Consider the following 22,602-nt stretch of genomic DNA (forward strand, 5'->3'; position numbering starts at 1 on the left):
ATGGTGTGATCTGAGGAATTCAAAAATTGTCTCCTTCTTGCTGTATTTTATTATTAACTGCTGGAATTGTTGGAATTGTCCTCTCAGGAATGAGGCCATTAATTGGGATTACTGTACTCAATCCAACTATTCAACTGGGTCAAGAAATCCTTCTTACATAGAATAAATAAGTTCAGATAGCTGCCAGCACTCAGTTAGAACAGAGGACTGACAAATTAATGCAGGGCCACGAGAATGGCCATCAGCTTTTTAAAAAATTATTTAAGGGATGTGGGCGTCGCTGGTTGGGACAGTAGTGGTGAGTTGTCTTCTTGAACCGCTGCATTCTCAGAGTTGTAGCTCCACCTCTCCTCATTCTTGTCAATGATCTGAGACGAGAAGAAAGAGCATACGAGAACCTAACCTGCCAGAGGATCAAGAGAGCTTAAGAGAATGAAGAATGCAACATTTCCTCAGATCAAGAAGCCAGTAGTTACGACCCCCTAGAGGGACATAACTTGCATAGCATCTGATTCCCCTCCTTCACCTCGGAGTATGAGCTGCCCAGGTGACTAAGGGGTGGAGCTGCTTCTCAATTGGAGGAACTCTCCACAGGACATAAACCCCGACCTGGAAGCAGTTCGGGAAAAGTGACCCTGCGGGGAGTAGAGGGGAGTGTTTGCTGTATCTAGTGTGAGAATAAAGAGAGTTGTATCCCGTCAGCCTGGTCTCTTGTGGAGTCTTTGCCTCCATCCACAGCACCAGTATCATACGCTGCAGACCAGGGTGGGTGTGGACAATCTGGACATGAAATGAAAAAATGAAATGAAAATCGCTTGTCACGAGTAGGCTTCAATGAAGTTACTGTGAAAAGCCCCTAGTCGCCACATTCCGGCGCCTGTTCGGGAGGCTGGTACGGGAATTGAACCGTGCTGCTGGCCTGCCTTGGTCTGCTTTAAAAGCCAGCGATTTAGCCCAGTGAGCTAAACCAAATTGCTGTGTGCAGCCTGGGACTTTGGAAAGAAAGACTTGCATTTCTGTAGCACTTTCAGGATCTCATGACATCCCAAAGCACAGCCAATGAAGTACTTTTGAAGTGCAAGCTGTAATGTAGAAAGCATCCATTCAGCAAAACAAAGTTACAGAAAAATGTAAATTGTGGGATAAATGACATTATTTACTGTACTATGTTGGATGCTGAGTTTTAGCATAAAATCACGTTTAAACGAATATAAATAAGTCCATGCTGACAGATTTCAGACACTGAGTGAAAATATATTGCTGCTACAATATTCATGTGGCATAGTATTTGCATTACATATCCTGGTAGAGCTACATATCTGAGCTGATTAATGTGCTTGTTTGCTGGATGTTTGTCTGAATTGTACTTTTACATCACAGGCATTGGTAATTCAAAATGCAAATGCCCTCAGCGCCACCCCTCGAGACTGAGAATGTTACTAGTCTCAATTTCTAAACTGGAAAAGGTTACTTATTCAGCTATTAGATAAACTATTTACAACTATGTACAATTTATATCAATGAGTTGGACAATAGGACTGAATGTATTGTTGTTAAATTTGCTGATGACACTGTTTTGTTATGCTATTAACAATTCTCCTACTTGGTTTTGACGCTACTGTTAATCCTGCTATAGCTACTCAGACTGACTAACCAGTCTGCTACAATCCACGTGGTGGGTATGATGCTCAATCAACCCTATGTCTGTACTCACTGAGTGTCTCCACTGGAAAGAGACTGAGCATGTGTGATGTGTCCTTTTATATGGGTTGGTGTAATGCCCTCCTGTGGTAGTGTCATCTCTGTGTGTATCGTGACTGTCCATTGATCATGTCCTATCTTACTGACCTATTGGCTGACTGTCTGTGTGTCATGTCTCTGGTGTTCCCTCTAGTGTCTAGCTAGGTGTAGTGTATGTACATTAACCCTTTGTGTACTTACAGTGATGTATATCACCACAAACCCCCTTTTTTCATGTTACATATTTTCTGCACAGTGTTAAAGAAAATTGAACAAACTAGGTAGATGAGTGATACTCTGTACAAGTTATGATAACAGCGATCATTAAACAATAAGTCCAAATCGTATGCATGAGTCCAAAGTTCATTAATTATTATGGTCGAGTGGCTTTCTTGTTTGGTTGGTGAGTTGGTGATGTTGATGGTGGCATTGCATTGTGAACGCCATCAGTGTCCCTGTGCTGAAGGAACCAAGAAGTGGTCAAATCACTTCGTTGTCGGATTTGGACTCTTTTTTTCTTTTGATGCTTGTGGTGGTAATTCTTGATGGCATCTGTCCTGAAAGCCGGGTTGCCTGTTGGTAGTGCAGCAAACGTGAAGTGGTAAGATGCATCGTCCTGCCATGGCATATCATTGTACTGAGCTGAGCAGTAACAGTGTCCCTCATTTGCAGAGTTGTACTATATCGTACCAGTCGTAGTTCCATTGTTGTTGTTTTTGTCGTGCTTTTTGTCGACGTTATTGCCGTTGGTACGCTCCTTGCTATTGTCTTTGATTTTGTTGTGGTGGTTGGTTTTGTTGTTATGTTTGCTGTGCTCAAGGACCACATTCTGTGTATAATACAAGTCCTTCACACAGTTACTCGTGTCAGCGTCCTTTGTGGCATCTGCTGTTTCTTTGAGCGTACCGTCACTGAGTTTGGGGCGCTCCCCGTCTGGAGTCATGTCCGGCTTACTTGAATCAGCTTTGGCTTGTCGATGCTCCCCGTCTGGAGTCTGGTCTGTTTCACCTGAGTCAGATTTGGTTTGTCGATGCTCCCCGTCTGGAGCCCTTTCTGGTTCACCTGAATCAGCTTTGGTTTCTTGTTGCTCCCCGTCCGGAGTCACTGCAGGTTCACTTGAGTCAGCCGAGATTTCTTGATGCTCCCCGTCCGGAGTCATTTCAGGTTCACTTGAATCTTCTAAAGTTTCGTGATGCTCCCCGTCCGGGGTCAAAACAGTCAGGAATGCATTTGCTTGTGGAGAGGCTCGAGCGAGTGAGGTTTGAAGTAACGTTGTGTCACCGGAGTCACCAGTAGTCTCACTGTGATTGTCGAGTGCCTCTGTACATTCTAGCTGAGGTCTGTCACGTTGCACATCTGGTATGGTAAGTGGGATGCTGTCTTCACTTGTCGCACATCCAGTGGGTAGAGCCTCAGTGTCTTCTTGTCGTTCACTTGAGCTGGGTAGACCGTCAGAGTCTTCTTCTGGTAGCTCAAATAATCTGGGTGGACTGTCATAGTCTGCTTGCTGTACACTTGAGCGTGGTAGACTGTCAGAGTCTTCCTCTTGTTCACTGGAGGGTGGTAGACTGTCATAGTCTTCTTCTTGTACACTTGAGCATGGCAGACTGTCATAGTCTTTCTGTTGTTCACTTGAGCGTGGCAGACTGTCATCGTCTGCTGCTGGTTGCTCAGAGGAGGTTGCTAGACCCTCATGGTCTTGTTCATGCAAGGACTGCGCTTTGGGGTCTTGCATTGCTTCTATCGTGGAGGCTGTCCACGAGCTCGCTGCGGAGGCTTGTGTCACTCCCTCTGTGGAGCTTTGCAGCGTTCCCTGTGTGGAATCGTGCATTGGTCTCTCTGTGGAAACTCTCATCACTTCTTGTTCATGCAAGGACTGCGCTCTGGAGTCTTGCGTGGCTTATATCGTGAAGTCTGTCCACGAGCTCGCTGTGGAGTCTTTCGTCACTTTCTGTGTGGAGGCTGGGACCCTTTGTGGTGGGTGGACCAATCTGTGTGTGGAGTTGGGCACCCTTCGCGGTGCGTGGACCACTCTCTGTGTGGCAGCAGGCCGCTCTCTGTGGGCTTGTACCGCTCTCTGTCTCTTGGTGTCAGGCCGCAGTATTATCCTGCACTCACGAGTTGGGATGTCGTATATGTTGGGCTGAAGATTCCTCAATCCGAAGAACTCGTCTTCGGGGTCGTCAATGTGCAACACGTCTAGTTGCAGTTCGGATTTGGTACTGGGGTAGCCTCCCAAGGTGAAAGCTTTGTCTGAGTCGTTGTCTTCCAAGACCATATCATCACGTTTTGTGTAAGAGCTGGCATTGGGCTTGCGATGTCCAAAGAAGAATTCAAGGTCTGAGTCATAGTCTTCAAGGACTGTATCATCTCTTTGGGCGGTGCTAACTGCTTGTTGCAGGGTTCGGCAGAGGTTACTTTCAGCTACTGGTCGAATTTCAGGTGAAGGAATCTGGTTTTGAGGCTTTACATTTTTTTTTCGTGTTTTGGGACATTTCCCCATTTAAGTGGGCGTGGTCCGGGGCCTCTGACGTCATGACGCTTGTGACATAGAGCGTAGGAAGCGATTGCGCATGCGCAGATCGCTGGTCCTTTACTTGGGTCCTATTTCGCAATTGAACATGCGCGGCTTCTCGCGCATACGCAAATGGACCTTCCCGTTCTGTGCGCTCTTCACGCAACTGCGCATGTGCAGCACCATTTCCAAGATGGCTCCAATTAAAAACTGCCATTCGTGGCTGCAAGCCTACCTCGCGGTGAGTTTTGGCGCCTCTTTTACCTTTTCTTCTTGTATGTTCCTCGCAGAATTCTTGGAATTTGTCCAGGACCGCCTGGAAATCACTCTTGTTTTGCCCCTTTGAGTATTTGAAGGTCTGGAAGATTTCAGCTGCTTCTGGACCCGCGATGGTAAATAGTAGCTTTATTTACTCTGCATCCGCCACGCCATCTAAGTCGGACACTACCAGGTAGATCTCGAATCTCTGCCGGAACCAACGCCAGTTTTCACTGAGATTGCCTTGGTACTTGAGCTGCTATGGAACCGGAATCTCGAACATTCTCTTGCCTGTTTGTTGTTGCTGGTTGTCACTGTTCGCTGAGTTGCAACTATATGGATTTAACAGTTCACTCCTGGAACCATGTTTTGTTACGCTCTTGACATAGCATAAGCAGCTTCCTTGATGTGCACTCTGACAAAGGAAGGTTCAGACTTGGAGATAGCTTTAACACGTTTATTAAACTATTAACAATTCTCCTACTTGGATTCGACGCTACTGTTAATCCTTCTATAGCTACTCAGACTGACTAACCAGTCTGCTACAATCCACGTGGTGGGTATGATGCTCAATCAACCCTATGTCTGTACTCACTGAGTGTCTCCACTGGAAAGAGACTGAGCATGTGTGATGTGTCCTTTTATATGGGTTGGTGTAATGCCCTCCTGTGGTAGTGTCACCTCTGTGTGTATCGTGACTGACCATTGGGCGTTTCCCATCTTACTGACCTATTGGGTGACTGTCTGTGTGTCATGTCTCTGGTGTTCCCTCTAGTGTCTAGCTAGGTGTAGAGTATGTACATTAACCCTTTGTGTACTTATAGTGATGTATATCACAACAGACACAATAGGCACGATTCTCCCAAAATGGAAGAGTCATCCTTAAATACCCTTGAGAAGGTTTGGTGAGCTGCCTTCCTCAACCTCTGCAGTCAATGTGGTTTAGGTAAGTACACCCACAGCATTGTTGGGGAGGGAGTTCCAGGATTTTGACCCAGGACAGTGAAGGAACGGTGATATATATCCATATCAGGCTGATCTGTTTCTCTTGTTCTTCTAAATGATTGAGATCACTGGTTTGGAAGGCGCTGTTGGAATGAGCCTTGATGACTTGCTGCAGTGCACATTGTAGGTGGTGCACACTGCTGCCACTGTGTCATTACAGTCATAAAGATCTACAGCACAGAAAAGACCCTTCAGCCCATTCTGTCTACGCGGTCAAAAACAACCCCTTAGATATTCTCATCCAATTTTCAAACACTTGGCCCATAGCCTTGTATAGTATGCCTTGGCATCGCAAGTGCACATCTAAATATTTCTTAAATGTTATCAGGGTCTCTGCCTCCAGCACCCTTTCACGGTGAGTTCCAGATTCCCACCACCCTCTGGGTGAAAAGGTTTTCCTCACATCCCCTCTAATCCTCCGGCCCCTTACCTTGAATCTATGCCCCCTGGTTATTGATTCCTCCACCTCCTGTCTACTCTATCTATGCCCCTCATAATTTTAGCCATCTCAATCATGTCCTCTCTCAGTCGCCTCTGCTCCAGGGAAACAACCCCAGTCTATCGAATCTCTCTTCACAGCTAACTCTCCAGCCCAGGCAACGTCCTGGTAAATCTCCTCTGCACCCTTTCCGTGCTACCACATCCCTCCTTGGTTGTGAATTCCAGAACTGCGCACAATACTCCAGCTGTGGTCTAACCAAAGTTTAATGCAGTTCCAGCATAACCTCCCTACTCTTAATTCAATGCCATGACTAATAAAGACAAGGATACCATATGCTTTCTTAACCACTGTATCTACCTGTCCTGCTACCTTAAAGGGCAAGTGTACAAGCACACCACTGTCCCTCTGATCCTTGGTGCTTCCCAGGGTCCTGCCATTTATCATGTATTCCCTTGCCTTGTTTGTCCTGCCCAAGTGCATCATTGTGTCAGTGGTGAAGGGGATGAATGGTTGTGGTGGTGGATGGACTGCCAATTAAGTGGATTGTTGGATCCTCATTCGTCCAGACAAGTGGAGAGTCTTGCACTCAATTCTGACTTGTGTAACTTGGATGGTGAACAGGGTTTGGGGCGTCAGGAGGTGAGTTACGCTCCACAGAATACCCATCCTTTGACCTGTTCCCTTAGCCACAGTATTTATATGGCTGGCCCAGTTCAGTTTCTGGTCAATAGTAACCCCCAGGATGTTGATCGTGTGGGATTCAGTGGTGATAATGCCATTGAATGTCATGGGGAGATGGTTGGAATTCTCTTGTTAGAAACAGTTATTGTCTGGCACTTGTGGGCGTGAATGGTACTTGCCAAATATGAGCCCAAGCTTGAATATTGTCCAGTCATGTGGACACAGACTGCTTCAATAGCTACGAGTCACGAGTGGTGCTGAACATTGTGCAGTATTTAGTGAACATCTCCCACTTCTGATTTTATGATGGAGAGCGGATCATTGATGAAGCAGTTGGAGATGGTTAGGCCTAGAACACTTCCATAAAGAACTTCTGCAAAGATGTTCTGGTTCTGTGATAACTGATCTCCATCAACCACAGACATCTTCCTTTACCATAAGACCATAAGACATAGGAGCAGAATTAGGCCACTCGGCCCATCGAGTCTGCTCCGCCATTCAATCATGGCTGATATTTTCTCATCCCCATTCTCCTGCCTTCTCCCCATAACACCTAATCCCTTTTGTCTTTACATTGGTGTGAATCAACCAATTCAATCTTTTCCTGCTGATTTTTGCGAGGGCTCCTGGATATCACACATAGTCAAATGTGCCTTGATGTTAAGGGCAGTCACTCTCACCTCAGAGTTCAGCTCTTTTGCACTTGTTTGAACCAAATCTATAATGAGGTCAGGAGCCAAGTGGCCCTGGTGGAACCCAAACTGAGGGTTAGTGAGCAGGTAATTGCTATGTAAATGGCGCTTGATAGGAAAGGCAAACCTTTGCTTTGGTGATGATCAAGAGTAGACCGATGGAGCATTAATTGGCCAGATTGGATTTGTCCTGTTTTTTGTGCACAGGACATATGCAAGGGTTGTGTCTGTTTATTCCCGTATTTCCCCTTTCTTATATTTTTTGTCCTTACATTTTTGATCCATGGCTGTTTAATGGACCTGACTTTAATGCAAAGCAGTATGTAAACAGCCTGTGCCTTGTATTCAAACAGAAGCCAGAAGGCTGCGCTGTTGCAGACTGGTTGACATCAGTGATGATTCGGTTTGATTGATTTGGTTGGTGGTCAATGCATTAGCCCAAAAGGCTGTGCTCTGCCCGATAACAGGTGGCGATTGGATCTGATCCCACTTGAATATTTTTAGAGTCACCAGGTTCCAGCTTTCACTTTTGATTCTGCAGTCTGGATGGAGGGTTCCAACTAACTCTCTCCCAAAATATCTCTCCATAACATCACTCTGAGGGCTCACTCACTCTCCGGCGTGACTGGGTGTCACTCTCTTGAGACTGCAAAGGTTTGAAGTCAAACCATGAGCTGAAGGCAAATAAAATGTCCAGACAGAAAGATATAGGCCTGGATGTGAAGCTCGAGCTGAAGGCCTAGTTTGATAAGAAATAAGCATCTCTGCAGAAAGTGCTGTACTGAATGAATCACTCTGCAAGGAAGGTCGTTACTAGTTGTAAACCAGAAACTTTAATCTGTGAGCATGCTGCAAGGAAAGTGTGCTAAGGAACCACCATTTGAAGCAAAGATTCTTGTCATTTGACCTTCATCCTTATTATTCCCCCTCTCCCGTGTATGTCTGTCTTTTGTGTGTGGGTAGAGGATGGGACAATTAAAAGGGTAATAGGTTTTAGTTTGTCGTTATCCAGTTGTATTTACTGTATATTTCAGCATTATTCTTGTTATAAATAAACAGTAATTATGTTTCAACTTACAAACCTGATAACTGTAATAGCTAAGGGCCAAAGATTTCAGGTATTTGTTTAATAAGAATTATTCGTTAATTCATTTGTGTTGTGACTCTGGGGCACATGGGGTTAGAATTGCCGTGCACTAGCCCAGGGTGGTGTAACACACATTTGGAACATTTCCACATTGTCGAGAAATACCAGTGTTGTAGCTGTACTGGAACAGCTTCACAGGGCATGGCTATTTCTTTTTTTTTTTTTAAATAATTTTTATTCAAATGTTCACAAAATATCAACAACAAAATACAGAAAGAAAAGAGCAAACTCACCCCCCCCCTAATACATAAATAATAAATTAACAGCAATCATCAACACAAAAGCAAATACATACACCCACTCAAGAAAAACGAACCAACCCCCCCGAACACCAATGGTGTTCCAGCATTACCAGGTACCGTAATACCTCTACACAGACTACCACATTCACCCCCTGTTAAAAAAGAGTCTGGCGGTGGTGGTGGCTTGATATTACAACATGGTAACGTGATAGAAGTTATAGTTATGGAGGTACCGTAATACCTCCGTACAGCGTTTTGTCTTTTTGTCGTAACACAATACAATTTCACAGTTAACTATATACACTTTAAAATGAAGCAATCAGTCGATCGGGGGCCCTGGCCGTCCTCTGTGGTCGTCGAAGCTCTGGTGGTGATGCTGGTGGAGGCTCGGGCGTCTGTGACTCCGGGAATGTGGCCTCGATCTCTGCGCCAGCTTCAACACCCCTAGACGGCGCTGGTGGGGAAGCCGGTTGACCTGGCAGCCGAGCGACTGCGGGGTGCGTTGGTGGGCCGGGGGGCCTAGATGGGGCCAGCAGAAGAACCGATCCTCCTGGGAAGGGGGCGGCTGTAAGGTGCACCAGTGGGAGGGAGGGTGGGACTGGTGGCTAGGGTGTGCGTGGGGATCCGGCGGGCGCCAGGTCTCGTAGGGAGACCGTACCTTGCCGGCTGTCGGGGTTCGCCACGTAGGCGTACTGGGGGTTAGCGTGGAGATGATGGACCCTCTCGACCTACGGGTCCGACTTGTGAGCCCGCACGTGTTTTCGGAGCAGGATGGGTCCGGGGGCTGCCAGTCAGGTCAGGAGCGAGGTCCCAGAGGAGGACTTCCTGGGGAAGACAAGGAAACGTTTGTGAGGTGTTTGGTTGGTCGTGGTACAAAGCAGTGACCGGATGAAGTGGAGGGAATCCGGGAGGACTTCCAGTCAGCGGGAGACCGGGAGATTCCTGGACCGTAGGGCCAGTAGGACGGTCTTCCAGACCATTCCGTTCTCCTTCTCTACCTGTCCGTTACCCCCGGGGTTGTAACTGGTCGTCCTGCTCGAGGCAATGCCTTTGCTGAGCAGGAATTGACGCAGTTCGTCGCTCATAAAGGAGGACCCCCTATCACTTTGTATGTACGCGGGGAACCCGAACAGCGTAAAGATGCTATGGAGGGCCTTGATGACGGTGGTTGCAGTCATGTCGGGGCAGGGGATGGCGAATGGGAACTGGGAGTACTCGTCAATCACGTTCAGGAAGTACGTGTTGCGGTCGGTGGAGGGGAGGGGGCCTTTGAAGTCCATACTGAGGCGTTCAAAGGGACGGGAAGCCTTTATCAGGTGCGCTTTCTCTGGCCTGGAGAAGTGCGGTTTGCACGCCGCGCAGATTTGGCAATTCCTGGTGGCTGTCCTGACCTCCTCGAAGGAGTAGGGCGGGTTGCGGGTCTTGATAAAGTGGAAGAAGCGAGTGACCCCCGGGTGGCAGAGGTCCTCGTGGAGGGCTCGGTGGCGGTTCACTTGTGCGTTGGCACATGTGCAGCGGGACAGGGCATCAGGAAGCTCGTTTAGCTTCCCGGGACAATACACAATCTCGTAGTTATAGGTGGCGAGTTCGATCCTCCACCACAAGATCTGATCGTTTTTCTATTTTGCCCCGTTGTGCATTATCGAACATGAAGACGACCGACCGTTGGTCAGTGAGGAGAGTGAATCTCCTGCCGGCCAGGTAATGCCTCCAATGTCGCACAGCTTCTACTATGGCCTGGGCATCCTTTTCGACTGAGGAGTGGCAGATTTCGGAACCATGGAGGGTACATGAGAAGAAGGCCACGGGTCTGCCTGCTTGGTTGAGGGTGGCCGCCAGAGCTACGTCAGACATGTCGCTCTTGACCTGGAAGTGGACGGACTCGTCGATGGCGTGCATCGTGCCTTTGCATTGTCTGCTTTGACGCGGCTGAAGACCTGGCGGGCCTCTATCGACAGGGGAAAAACTGTGGATTGGATCAGGGGACGGGCCTTGTCCGCATAGTTGGGGACCCACTGGGCATAGTAAGGGAAAAACTCTAGGCTGCGCTTCAGGGCCTTGGAGCAGTGAGGGAGGGGGAATTCCATAAGGGGGTGCATGCGTTCAGGGGCGGGGCCTATAACTCCATTTCGCACTACGTAGCCGAGGATGGCTAGGCGGTCGGTGCTAAACACGCATTTATCCTTGTTATATGTAAGGTTAAGGGTCTTTGCGGTCTGGAGGAATTTTCAGAGGTTGGTGTCATGGTCTTGCTGGTCGTAGCCACAGATGGTGACATTATCGCGATACGGGAATGTTGCTCGTAAACCGTACCAGTCAACCATTCGGTCCATCTCGCGCTGGAAGGCCCGTTAGTGACACCGAAGGGAACCCTTAAGAAGTGGTAGAGCCGCCCATCTGCCTCAAAGTCAGTGTACTTGCGGTCACTAGTGCAGATGGGGAGCTGGTGGTAGGCGGACTTAAGATCCACCGTGGAGAAGACCTTGTAATGCGCGATCCTGTTTACCAGGTCGGATATGCGAGGGACAGGGTACACATCCAGCTGTGTAAACCTGTTGATGGTCTGACTGTTGTCGATGACCATCCTATGCTTCTCCCCAGTCTTTATCACCACTACTTGAGCTCTCCAGGGACTGTTGCTAGCTTCAATGACTCCTTCCCTCAGTAGCCGTTGGACCTCTGACCTAATAAAGATCCGATCTTGGGCACAATACCGTCTGCTCCTGGTGGCGACGGGTTTGTAATCCGGGGTGAGGTTCACAAACAGGGAAGGCGGATCAACCTTGAGGGTCGCGAGGCTGCAGATGGTGAGAGGGGTATAGGGCCACCGAATTTGAAAGTTAGACTTTGGAGGTTGCACTGGAAGTCTAACCCTAGGAGTGTGGCCGCGCAGAGGTGGGGAAGGACGTAGAGCCGGTAATTTTTAAACTCCCGACCCTGGACCGTGAGGTTTGCTATACAAAACCCCTTTATCTCTACTGAGTGGGAACCGGAGGCCAAGGAGATTTTTTGATTAACGGTGTGGACGGGGAAAGAACAGCGCCTTACCGTGTCGGGGTGTATGAAGCTCTCCGTGCTCCCAGACTCGATTAAGCAGGACGTCTCGTGCCCATTGATTAGTACCGTTTTTGTAGCAGTTGAGAGTCTTCGAGGCCGGGACTGGTCCAGGGTCACCGAGGCTAATCGCGGCAGCCGTTGAATGTTCTCTTCGGGCGGTGTGTGGTCAGCCGAGCTAGGGTCCTGGGAGTCCATACAAGATGGCGGCGCCCATTGGTCGCACATGGCTGGGGTGCACAAAATGGCGGCGTCCATCCATCACCCGTGGCGTCCGCGGGACAAGATGGCGGCGCCCGGAGGCCGCACGTGACCCTGGAGGAGGAAGATGGCAACGCCCGCTGGCCGCATGGGGACCGTGGAGAGAATTGTGGTGTCAGTCCGCATTCGCCACTGGAGACCGCAGCGACCACCCGGGCCTGGCATACCACCACGAAGTGGCCCTTTTTACCGCATTTCTTGCAGGTGGATGCGCGGGTCGGACAGCGCTGCCGGGGGTACTTGGCCTGCCCGCAAAAATAGCAGCGGGGCCCCCGGGGTTGCCAGGCCATCTTGCAGCACAAGCTTGTTGGGGGATGGGCAATGTCTCGGGGTCAGCCGCGGGGGGTTCCACGCTGCCCGGGGGCTGCCGCGCAGTCGGGGACGTAAGCGCGGGCGTTTCGGGAGGCCATATCCAGGGAGCCGGCAAGGTCCCGTGCCTCCTTGAGACCTAGTGTGTCTTTCTCCAGCAATTGCTGGTGGATTTGGGAGGACAGCATACCTGCGACGAAAGCGAACCGGATCAAAAGTTCTGTGTGGTCGCTCGCCAAAACTTGTGGGCAGCTGCAGTTTCTCCCCAACACCAGGAGCGCACGGTAGAATTCTTCCAGCGATTCCCCAGGGATTTGTCGCCTCGTCGCTAGCTGATGTCGGGCGTAGACCTGGTTTACTGGGCGAATGTAATGTCCTTTTAGCAGCTCCATTGCTGCATCGAAGTCGTCCGCGTCCTCGATGAGGGTGTAAATTTCTGGGCTCACCCTCGAGTGCAGGACTTGCAATTTCTGTTCTCCCGTGGGTGTGTTTTCGGCCGTTCCGAAATATCCGTTAAAACACACCAGCCAGTGCTTGAAGGTTGCCGCTGAATTTGCCGCATGGGGGCTGAGTTGCAGACACTCCGACTTGATTCGGAGCTCCATCCTTTTTAATCTAGCTTATTAAATTGATACACAATCAATGACTACTAAAGCGAGGTTGTAGTCCAACTGAAGGCTTTAATAAGCTAGATGTTTCCCCCAGCAGCTCAGGTACAGAAAGAAGGCTGCTGGGACGGCACAGGCTCTTATACCCGGCCTTGCAGGGCGGAGCTACCATACAGCTTGACCAATAGGAAACATACAATATCTACCAATAGTGTTCCAGCATTACCAGGTACCGTAATACCTCTACACAGACTACCACAGGGAGCAGACCAAGATTGATCATCCACTCAATACCAATGCTTCAGCCTTGTCTTTTTGTTCTTATGTGCTGGGCATTGATAAGGATGGAGATTTTTGTGGAGCCTCCTCCTCTTCCGATTGGTTGTTTAATTGTCCACCGCCATTCCAAGATGGGTGCGGCCGGGGTGCAGAGCTTTGATCTGATTCTTTGTTTGTGGGATCACTCAGCTCTGTCTATGCTTGTCATTTGGCACCACAGTACTGTAGTATCACCAGGTTGACACCTCATTTTTTGATCTGCCTGGTGCTGCTCTGGGTTTGCTCTTCCACTCCCTTCATTGAATCATACCTTAGCAAAGAAACAGCCTCTTCAGGGGTAAAGTGGAGAATGCTAGTCACAAAGATGAAGATGCTTCTTTGTTTTCATGTGCAGCTGAAATCTAATTTTGTTTGCTTTGTTCTGTTGTGGCTTACTGCAGAGGATTGCCAAATACAAATATTTCCGATTGAGCTATTAAACATCTTGGCTTTGCTTTGCTTCACCCAAATTCACAACACAAAATATCTTTTCATTCCTCTTTTCCTTTGTTAATTCTATTCTTGAAAAGTGACTCATGTCATATATTGTTCTCTCAGCAGGGAGGATTGATGTTACTGATGTTCACACGCCATGGCTTAGACGTATTACTCTGGCCTCACCTATATCCCAGCTAAGATTATCCAATGCAGCCAAAAGCTGTCTCTCTGATGAGTGTGTCAGTCACCATGGAGATTCAAACCCTCATCTCCACCTTAAGTGTCTGGTTTTAATATCATACTTGCAGTTTGCGCAGTAATACAATGCTTTATGACTAATTTTTACAAGAGCTCTGAAAACATTGGATTTCCAGTATAAATTCAAATTTTTCAGCGATTACTTGAAAATGGTATTGAATCTCGAAGTGATCTAAACAGTTCATTTGCATGTATTGTATGAATCACAGATTTAGGGCAGAATCTTGTGCCAGCAACAGGAATCTCGGCCACTGGCTAAGCACCCTGTGAGAGCCATGCTTTATCGCTTTCCAGGAAGGCTCTGCGGCAATATGTGGCAATCAGGCAGCTGAAGGGCCAATGGTGGACCTTCCCCCGAAATCAAGACCTCCCCATCTGCCAAGAGTTTCGGGCTGATCAGAGACCAACTGAGCGGCAGCGCAACCTGGGAACTGGTGGCCATTGCCGGAACAACAGCCAATCAGGGCCCAGGTCACAGGTGAGTGATGATGGGAGGGGATTTGAGGGGGTGGTTGTCAGGGGAAAGGGGGAAGGAAATCAGCAGCAAGGGCTGGGGTTTGGCTCACAGCGGGTTTCCTCCCATCCGCTTCTTAATGCTGAGTCCCTCAATTAGGGTTAGGCATTGAATGCTTTTAAACAAGGGGATTGCACCCCCCCCCCCCCCCCCCCCCACAACACCAACACCCCCCTCCCCAATGAATGGGAAAAAGAAAGCATGCCGGGGTTTGCTTGTCATATTCACCGTATGGCGAGCCCCCACCAGCCGCTGGGTTCATACCAGTGGTGACAGGATGAGGCTCTTTAATTGATCATTAATTGGTTACTTAAAGACCTCAATTAGTGGCAGGTCAGGAAAATCATCCACAGACACGCCCAACATCCACCCGCCTGATCAACTACACACCTGCCCTTAAAGTCAGCTCTTCAAATTCATTGAGGTAAATAAAAAGAGATGTTAGTGTCTTCTAAGCAAAAAAAATAGCTCTTCACTTGAGTAAATAGCAGGCATTGTATCTGCACCAATGAACTATTCTAATTTACTTCTTAACAAGTCTGCTGATTAAATTAGAATTATTAAATGATCGAACTTTAACAAATGATTTTCTAGTGTTGATTGCTGGAAATATTCAATTTGCTGTTTGACACCATGCTCACTTATTGAGCATGTTGACTGTTTGCACTTCGACTGAAAGGAAGAAGAGTAGAATTTTAATTATGATTAAAACACATAAGATATCTTCATCAAACCCAGGTTGAACTGTCATCGCATGAGAATAAAAACGTGATTGCAATAGCTTATTTTATTTGGCAGGACTCTGAAGTATAAACTCAAAGGTTAGTGTTTTATGACAATAATTCATCCTCAGTCTGTAACATTTCAATAAGTGAAGTCAGCATCTTGCACTTAGCAAAAAACACACTTACTCTCAATGGGGTCCTGTAACGCTGGATGCAGCAAAGCCCTCGGAGTACCATGATAGAGACTCAATCTGGAGTTTTCAGAAAAGGGAAAAAAAAGAACCTGTTAACTTTTTTATTTTATTAGATCAAGCAGCAGCTATAGGGTATAGCTTTATTAAACTTGCATTGAAAAGAATGTGATGAAATAAACTCCAATTCCAGATGGTATTGATAAATGCTCCAAGACAATAGCCAACCACGGCAGATTCCAATATCTGGTATTAAAGAACGTTGAAATAGACCTGTAACTACATGGGGGCTGCAAGCCATCATGAACACCGCAATAAGGGCAATACAAAGAGGTGACAAATGCCATATTTCCCATAGGAATACAAGAATTAAATCAGATCGACTCAATCTGGATTAGCTGACTTTTTCACTCTTGCCTTGAAGGCACAATAGATTAATATATGATGGCGAAATGGTGAAGTCTTCAATGTTCCTGTCGGCCTATTTTCCACAATCTGCCTGCCAATTTCAAGTCAATTTTGTACACTTGGGGGATGGGGAATGCAAACTGTGTCTCCTTCACTGGGCAGGTTTAGGAGTGTGGTTTTGCTGAAAAGGTGTTTTTTTTTAAAAGAGGAAAAGGTAGTCGATTTAAAACTATTAGTAAATAATTTCTCAGTCTGAAAGTTACAAATTAAGATATTACCAAAAAAAAAAGATCTTTTTCTCTTAATATTCCAAAAATTCATCAAAAAAATAATTCAGTAATAAACAACAGTTTAATGGAATATACTGTGGACTGCAGTTTCAAAATTTAATAAACAGGTTTATTATCAATAACGCAAAACACGTTTACTAAAGATGCCAAATATACGTCTGTCAACTGCTGCTAAAAGTCAAATTTCTTACAGTTTTCACTCTTCAGCTTATTCTCCCTGTCGGGTCCTATGCCAACTCTTGGCAATTACTTCTCCACTAAATTAGGTGAAAGAAACCATTTGTAAGACATCAGCAAATCATCTAATACTTACTGCGAGCATGGTCAATAAAGTGAGATAGATTTAACAGTTAACAAATATAGTCGACACGGAGCAGTTTAAAATAGCGATGCTTTGGCAGTGAGAGAGAGAGAAATAATTTATGAGAAACCAAGAAGATTGAACTGTATTGCTGATGAGATCAGCTCTTTAGCATTCAGGCCAGTGAAGTATTCAATAGCTCGAGGCTATATTTTAAATAAATCAAAACTGATAAATTGACTTCAGTGTACTGTGTAACAGATCAAAGTTAACTACTGATGTAAATCAGCAAAAACTAACCTTACTTACGTCAAGTCATAGATTCTTTTATTAAAATTCTAATACTCAAAAGTTCGAATGAACTATATATATTTAAGTGGTACTGTAAAATTGATACTGGTGCACTGTGTTTTATCCACTGAAGCCATGATTTGAATTCCATTCTTGCTCCTCGCACTGCTTCTTGATCCGTGATGTAATTCGATGGGACAGAAGAAGGAGGAAGCATAAATTAAACATTTGTATAAGCAGCACTTGTGGTGTAGTCAGATTCTGAGCCTGGCCTTCTGGATGCCATCAGGTTAGGAAGGTTTTGATACAAGTTCAGGTATTCAAATTATCCTATCTAACATTTGAAATTTTGATTCGCACTAAGCTAAAGGCAGGAGGTAGCTTTGAGGTGCACAATAACCATTCAATCTTGTTCAGGAGAAAAATCAACACATCCATTTTAGAAGCTCCCACAATGGCCTTCTGCCTAAAGGCACCACCCTTGTAGTCCTGGACCCTACAGACCAGAAGATTCCAGCTGGACTGAGTTTCCAGACTGCGGCAGTAAGGATAGTACAATCAGTTTCGTACCAAAAGCTCAGCGAGGGGAGAAAAGCACAGCTTTTACTCCTGATTGCCATCCAAATGGTTTAATGTATAGGACAGCAGTCTTTATCAGTGTCTTGCCTCTGTCAGAGACTTTATTGAACTGATGTCCAAGATGTCTGCCTCCAGAGACAGCCTCGTGGCATAGTCATATGATGAACGATAACCAGATGTGTTAATCAGACTGGTTGCATTTTTAAACCAAAACATCCCCCTTTTCATATGGAACAACAGATACAAACATAAATGTCCCCAGTAGGAAGCACACTGGTAGATAAATGTCAGGTACAAACAGGATAGGTTTCAGCGGTGATACCTATCAGGTTCAAACAGCCTAATTCTCACCGGCTCACCTCCTTTTGAGACGGAGACATTCAAGTGCTAATCTAATAAAAGTTTTCAGAATTCTGAAAGGCTGTGAGAGGGTATATAGTATAAGTTATTTCCATTAGTTTGTAATGGAGAATGGGGGAAACAAGATTTTTTTCACATAGAAAGTCACATGGAATGTTTATACTGCAAATTACTTTGGAGCAGAGACCATAGCATTGTTGAAACAGGAATTGGACCAGTATTTGGAAAAAGTGGACATAAAGCATGTGTGTGTGTGTGGGGGGGGGGGGGGGGTGGAATTAGAGCACATGGTCATGGTTTCCCATGTATCCACACAACATCCAAAAAATCCCCTCTGAATGGCTTTAATGGACAGGAAGGTCACACACTGGTGAGTGCACAATTGGAAAACCCCCAGCCAAACGCTCCCTTTGAAGAGCTGACATGTCACAGTTGTGATGGATGGAAAGACTTTCTTCTGTGCTGTAAATTTTCCAACCCTAAAAGGAAGCACGTTCCAGGGACATTCAGTATCTTAAGGAATGGAGGGGAAAAATGGAGTGAAAAATTCATTATAAGATCATTAAACTTGCCAATGCAAGTGCTAAAGTAATATACTTTTTTCAATAAATTGAAGAGGCTCCAGTAATCGGTAATATTATCCCATCATCTGTGAATTAACAAATGTTGTAATTTAATGGTTAACAGTGATCTGTGATGTTCAGTGTGTTTCTTTTTTGTCAATTCAGCCAGTTTTACATTATAACGATGCTGCTGCTGCTTGTAGCTACTCCTGCCAGGAGATCTGCTGTCATGGTATATCACATTCATCTGTCTTGTGCCATCCTCACACCACTGGAGCTCATTTGTAACCGCTCTGTGATGTTCATAATCCAACCACGTCTAGGTCGACTCCTCTTTCTGCTGCCCTCCATTTCGCCCTCTAGAAGACATCTCTGTAGCTTTTCAGATCTGATCAAATGGTCAAATTACTGACATTTTCTTTTTGGGATGTCACAATTTAGAATTATTTTTGCTATTGCAATTGCAAGCATTTGTCTTAAGGTCTGTATATGGAAGTTTACGCATAGGTCTTAGCGTCCATATTTCAACGGCCTCTATTTTCTTTCAAAGATCCTTATTTATTTTCCCAGTTTCTGCGGCAGACAGGGAAGTGGACAGAATGTAGAATTCATATGTTTTTCCTTGTTACATTTCTAAAACACTTCACTGGTTGTTTAGCACCCTGAGGCAGCCTGAGGTCTCAAAAGACCCAAATATAAATGTACATTCTTTCTTTTCTTTTATTAAAAATTGTACTTCCATTCTCAATGTTCAGAGACACCTGGCCTGATCACCGCCAAATAAAAGCGGTTCAAGAAGATGACTCACCAACACATTCTCGAGGACAATTAGGAATGGCTAATAAATTCCGGCCTTGCCAACAACATCCACAACTTGTAGACAAATTTAAAAATGCACTCTTTGTGAGTTTCAGTGCACAAAATAACATACATCCTACATTTTGAAGATCACATTTAAAAACAAAAAAGTATTTTTTTTTTGGTATATTTAAATGTTCACATTATCAGAGGCAGAAATGGTTTGGAGGATTTACCAGTCTACCAAGCAAAGTGAGATGTAACCAAACATCATGGCAGGTTTAGTCATTAGCCAAGAGTGCTTTAGACTCAACTGAAGTAATACTTCAGCTCCCCCGCAACTTACCTCACAATACCGGCAAAACAGGTCCTGTTTTTTCTTGGAAATCGCAGGATATGTAGAAAGCAATTGTAATAAAACACAAGTATCTGCCTTGATTTAAAGTCAGAAGCTGGGAACTCCAATTCCCTGTTCGCTTTGGGCTTCTTGCCACATGTGCTGACCTGGAAATGACTACAAATGCAAAGTTTGTGTCTTTTCATGTCTTCAGACTAGGGACTAGCCCTGCGTACCTGCACAGACGGAAGGAGGCGAAAGGGCATGAAACTACAGGTCAGAGGTCCGAATAAGTAAAGTTGAGGAGTGGAGAAGAGGGATACACTCCAAATTAAAGACAGAGCTTCAAGGAGCAGACATAAAGCAAAGTGGGATTGCAAGAAACCCTGAAGGTTCAAGCAGACAGTGACTTCTGACTGTGGGACTTTTGAGGCAGTGATGTTCTGCTTGGCATGGTCAAACGTGTACTTGGAACGTTAAGTCTCAGTGTAATCGGAAATCCAGGGGAAAGGAATCCTTGTTGAAGCCATCTGTGCGGGAGAAACATTCAAAGGGAATTCCAAGGCAAATTCTTCAAATGTGGAGATTGGAAACCCTCGTAAGAAAGACAAAGTTTAAATGAAATTGATTAGCTCACACGGTGACAAATGTCTCGGTGGGTTACTGAGAAATCCATGGAATCTGCTTTGGTCGCCATCTTTTTGGAGCGTGACATAACTGGCTGCAATTCACCCGTTAATTCACATGAACGCTGAATGTTGGTATACAAGATAAATATTGTAAATTCTTTTATCTTTCTCAATTTGCATTTGTCTGTAGAGATGTTGCTGGGGTAAAGGAAAAGTGAATATTTGAATCATCTCCTTTGTTTGTATTGAGATGTTATTCCAACCTTTTTGTCTGGTGTAATATGGTTCATTTTTCTTGTTTAACAAATATTTAATTTTTTGTGTTAAAAGTTCATCAGCAGACTCCTGTGAGTTCAGTAACTTTCCTTCGTGGCTTTGAAAAACGTTGGGATCTATCAAGCCAGATTTCACTGACTTGACCAGTATAAACAGCAACTGGGATCGTAACACAACAAAAACAATGTGTGCTATTTGAATTAGTTTGCTTGAAAATACAACATTGTTAGTGGTACTCTAAAACTTGATGCTAATTATTATTTGGCCAGATTTAATATCACATTTTACATAAAGACACAATGTTATTTAGATCCGGTAGAGTTCCATTATATGTATAGAAAAGCCAAGATAAGGTTGACTTTACCTCCCATTGTTCATCAGAAAGAAACAAAAGGCAATCAATTTCCCATGGGAATATGATTCAGAGGCCAGGTAGATTTCAATCTTCATGCCACATGTGAATCCCACTGCTAAACTTATTAGTTTTCTGGACAATGAAAAACACCAGCTGACCACTAGTGTCACAGCAAAGTCGGGGCCACAGAGGTTGCATATTGGTAATAGAAGAGGTTCACCAGCAACAGGATAGGTTTTGGGAAGGAACAGTTGCTTGTTGGGTGACAATGATGGGGGTAATAGAGCACGGCCTAGTCCGGGTAGCAGAGCCTTGGTCTTTCCTTGTAGACATGATGTGGAGATGCCGGCATTGGACTGGGGTCAGCACAGTAAGAAGTCTTACAACAACAGGTTAAAGTCCGACAGGTTTGTTTCGATATCACTAGCTTTCGGAGCGCTGCTCCTTCCTCAGGTGAATGAAGAGGTATGTTCCAGAAACACATGTATAGACAGATTCAAAGATGCCAGACAATGCTTGGAATGCGAGCATTAGCAGGTAATTAAATCTTTACAGCTCCAGAGATGGGGTAACCCCAGGTTAAAGATGTATGAATTGTGTCAAGCCAGGACAGTTGGTAGGATTTCGCAGGCCAGATGGTGGGGGATGAATGTAATGCAACATGAATCCCAGGTCCCGGTTGAGGCCGCACTCATGTGTGCGGAACTTGGCTATAAGTTTCTGCTCGGCGATTCTGCGTTGTCGCGTATCCTGAAGGCCGCCTTGGAGAACGCTTACCCGGAGATCAGAGGCTGAATGCCCTTGACTGCTGAAGTGTTCCCCGACTGGAAGGGAACATTCCTGCCTGGTGATTATCGCGCAAAATGAACGGACATCGCGCGATAATCACCAGGCAGGAATGTTCCCTTCCAGTCGGGGAACACTTCAGCAGTCAAGGGCATTCAGCCTCTGATCTCCGGGTAAGCATTCTCCAAGGCGGCCTTCAGGACACGCGACAACGCAGAATCGCCGAGCAGAAACTTATAACCAAGTTCCGCACACATGAGTGCGGCCTCAACCGGGACCTGGGATTCATGTTGCATTACATTCATCCCCCACCATCTGGCCTGCGAAATCCTACCAACTGTCCTGGCTTGACACAATTCACACCTCTTTAACCTGGGGTTACCCCATCTCTGGATCTGTAAAGATTTAATCACCTGCTAATGCTCACTTTCCAAGCATTGTCTGGCATCTTTGAATCTGTCTGTATATATGTTTCTGGAACATACCTCTGCATTCACCTGAGGAAGGAGCAGCGCTCCGAAGGCTAGTGACATCGAAACAAACCTGTTGGACTTTAACCTGGTGTTGTAAAACTTCTTACTGTTTCCTTGTAGAGTTCAGGATTTCTCTTGCATCTCTGGGCTCTCTACTACTACAACATCTTGCATTCATCTTCAACAAAGTAAAATGTCATGAACGTTTGCATTTTCTACTCTAGTGTCCCCACTGCATTTCTAATAGCTTTCCCTAACAGAATAGCCAGGGCAGGCTATCAACATTCTGGAGTTACCATTGACCAGGACTAGCCATATAAATTCCATTGTTGCAATAACAGGCCAGACTCTAGGAATCCTCAGCAAGTAACTCACATCCTGACTCCCCCAAGCTTGTCCATTATCTACAAGACACAATTCAGAAATGTGATGGAATATTCTTCACTTGCCTGGATGAGAACAGCTTCAACAACATGCAAGAAAATCGACACCATCCGGCACAAAACAGCCCACTTAGATTGATACTCATCCACAAACATTCACCCCCTCCACTATCGATACACAGTAGCAGCCGTGTATACCATCTACACGACACACAGCAGGAACTCACCAAGGTTCCACAGAGAACACCTTCTAAACCCAGACCACTGCCATCTAGAAGGACAAAGGCAGAAGACACATGGGAACTCCACCATTGGAAGTTCCCCTCCAAGCCACTCAACACCTCGATTTGGAAATATATTGCCGTTCATTCAGTC

At 45.8% G+C, this 22,602-nt stretch overlaps 1 protein-coding gene across 5 annotated transcripts in view; it reads right to left on the bottom strand.

Annotated features, from left to right (window-relative positions):
* Positions 1-22,602, bottom strand: part of nphp4 (nephronophthisis 4) — a 770,918-nt gene that overhangs the window by 563,726 nt on the left and 184,590 nt on the right. For all 5 annotated transcript variants that reach the window (XM_072478481.1, XM_072478484.1, XM_072478483.1 and 2 more), the window contains exon 4: positions 15,394-15,458. In XM_072478481.1, the coding sequence (XP_072334582.1) occupies positions 15,394-15,458 (65 nt within the window). The remainder of the gene's footprint in view (positions 1-15,393; positions 15,459-22,602) is intronic.

The sequence above is a fragment of the Scyliorhinus torazame genome, chromosome 16, assembly GCF_047496885.1.
Source record: "Scyliorhinus torazame isolate Kashiwa2021f chromosome 16, sScyTor2.1, whole genome shotgun sequence".
NCBI classification, from domain to species: domain Eukaryota; kingdom Metazoa; phylum Chordata; class Chondrichthyes; order Carcharhiniformes; family Scyliorhinidae; genus Scyliorhinus; species Scyliorhinus torazame.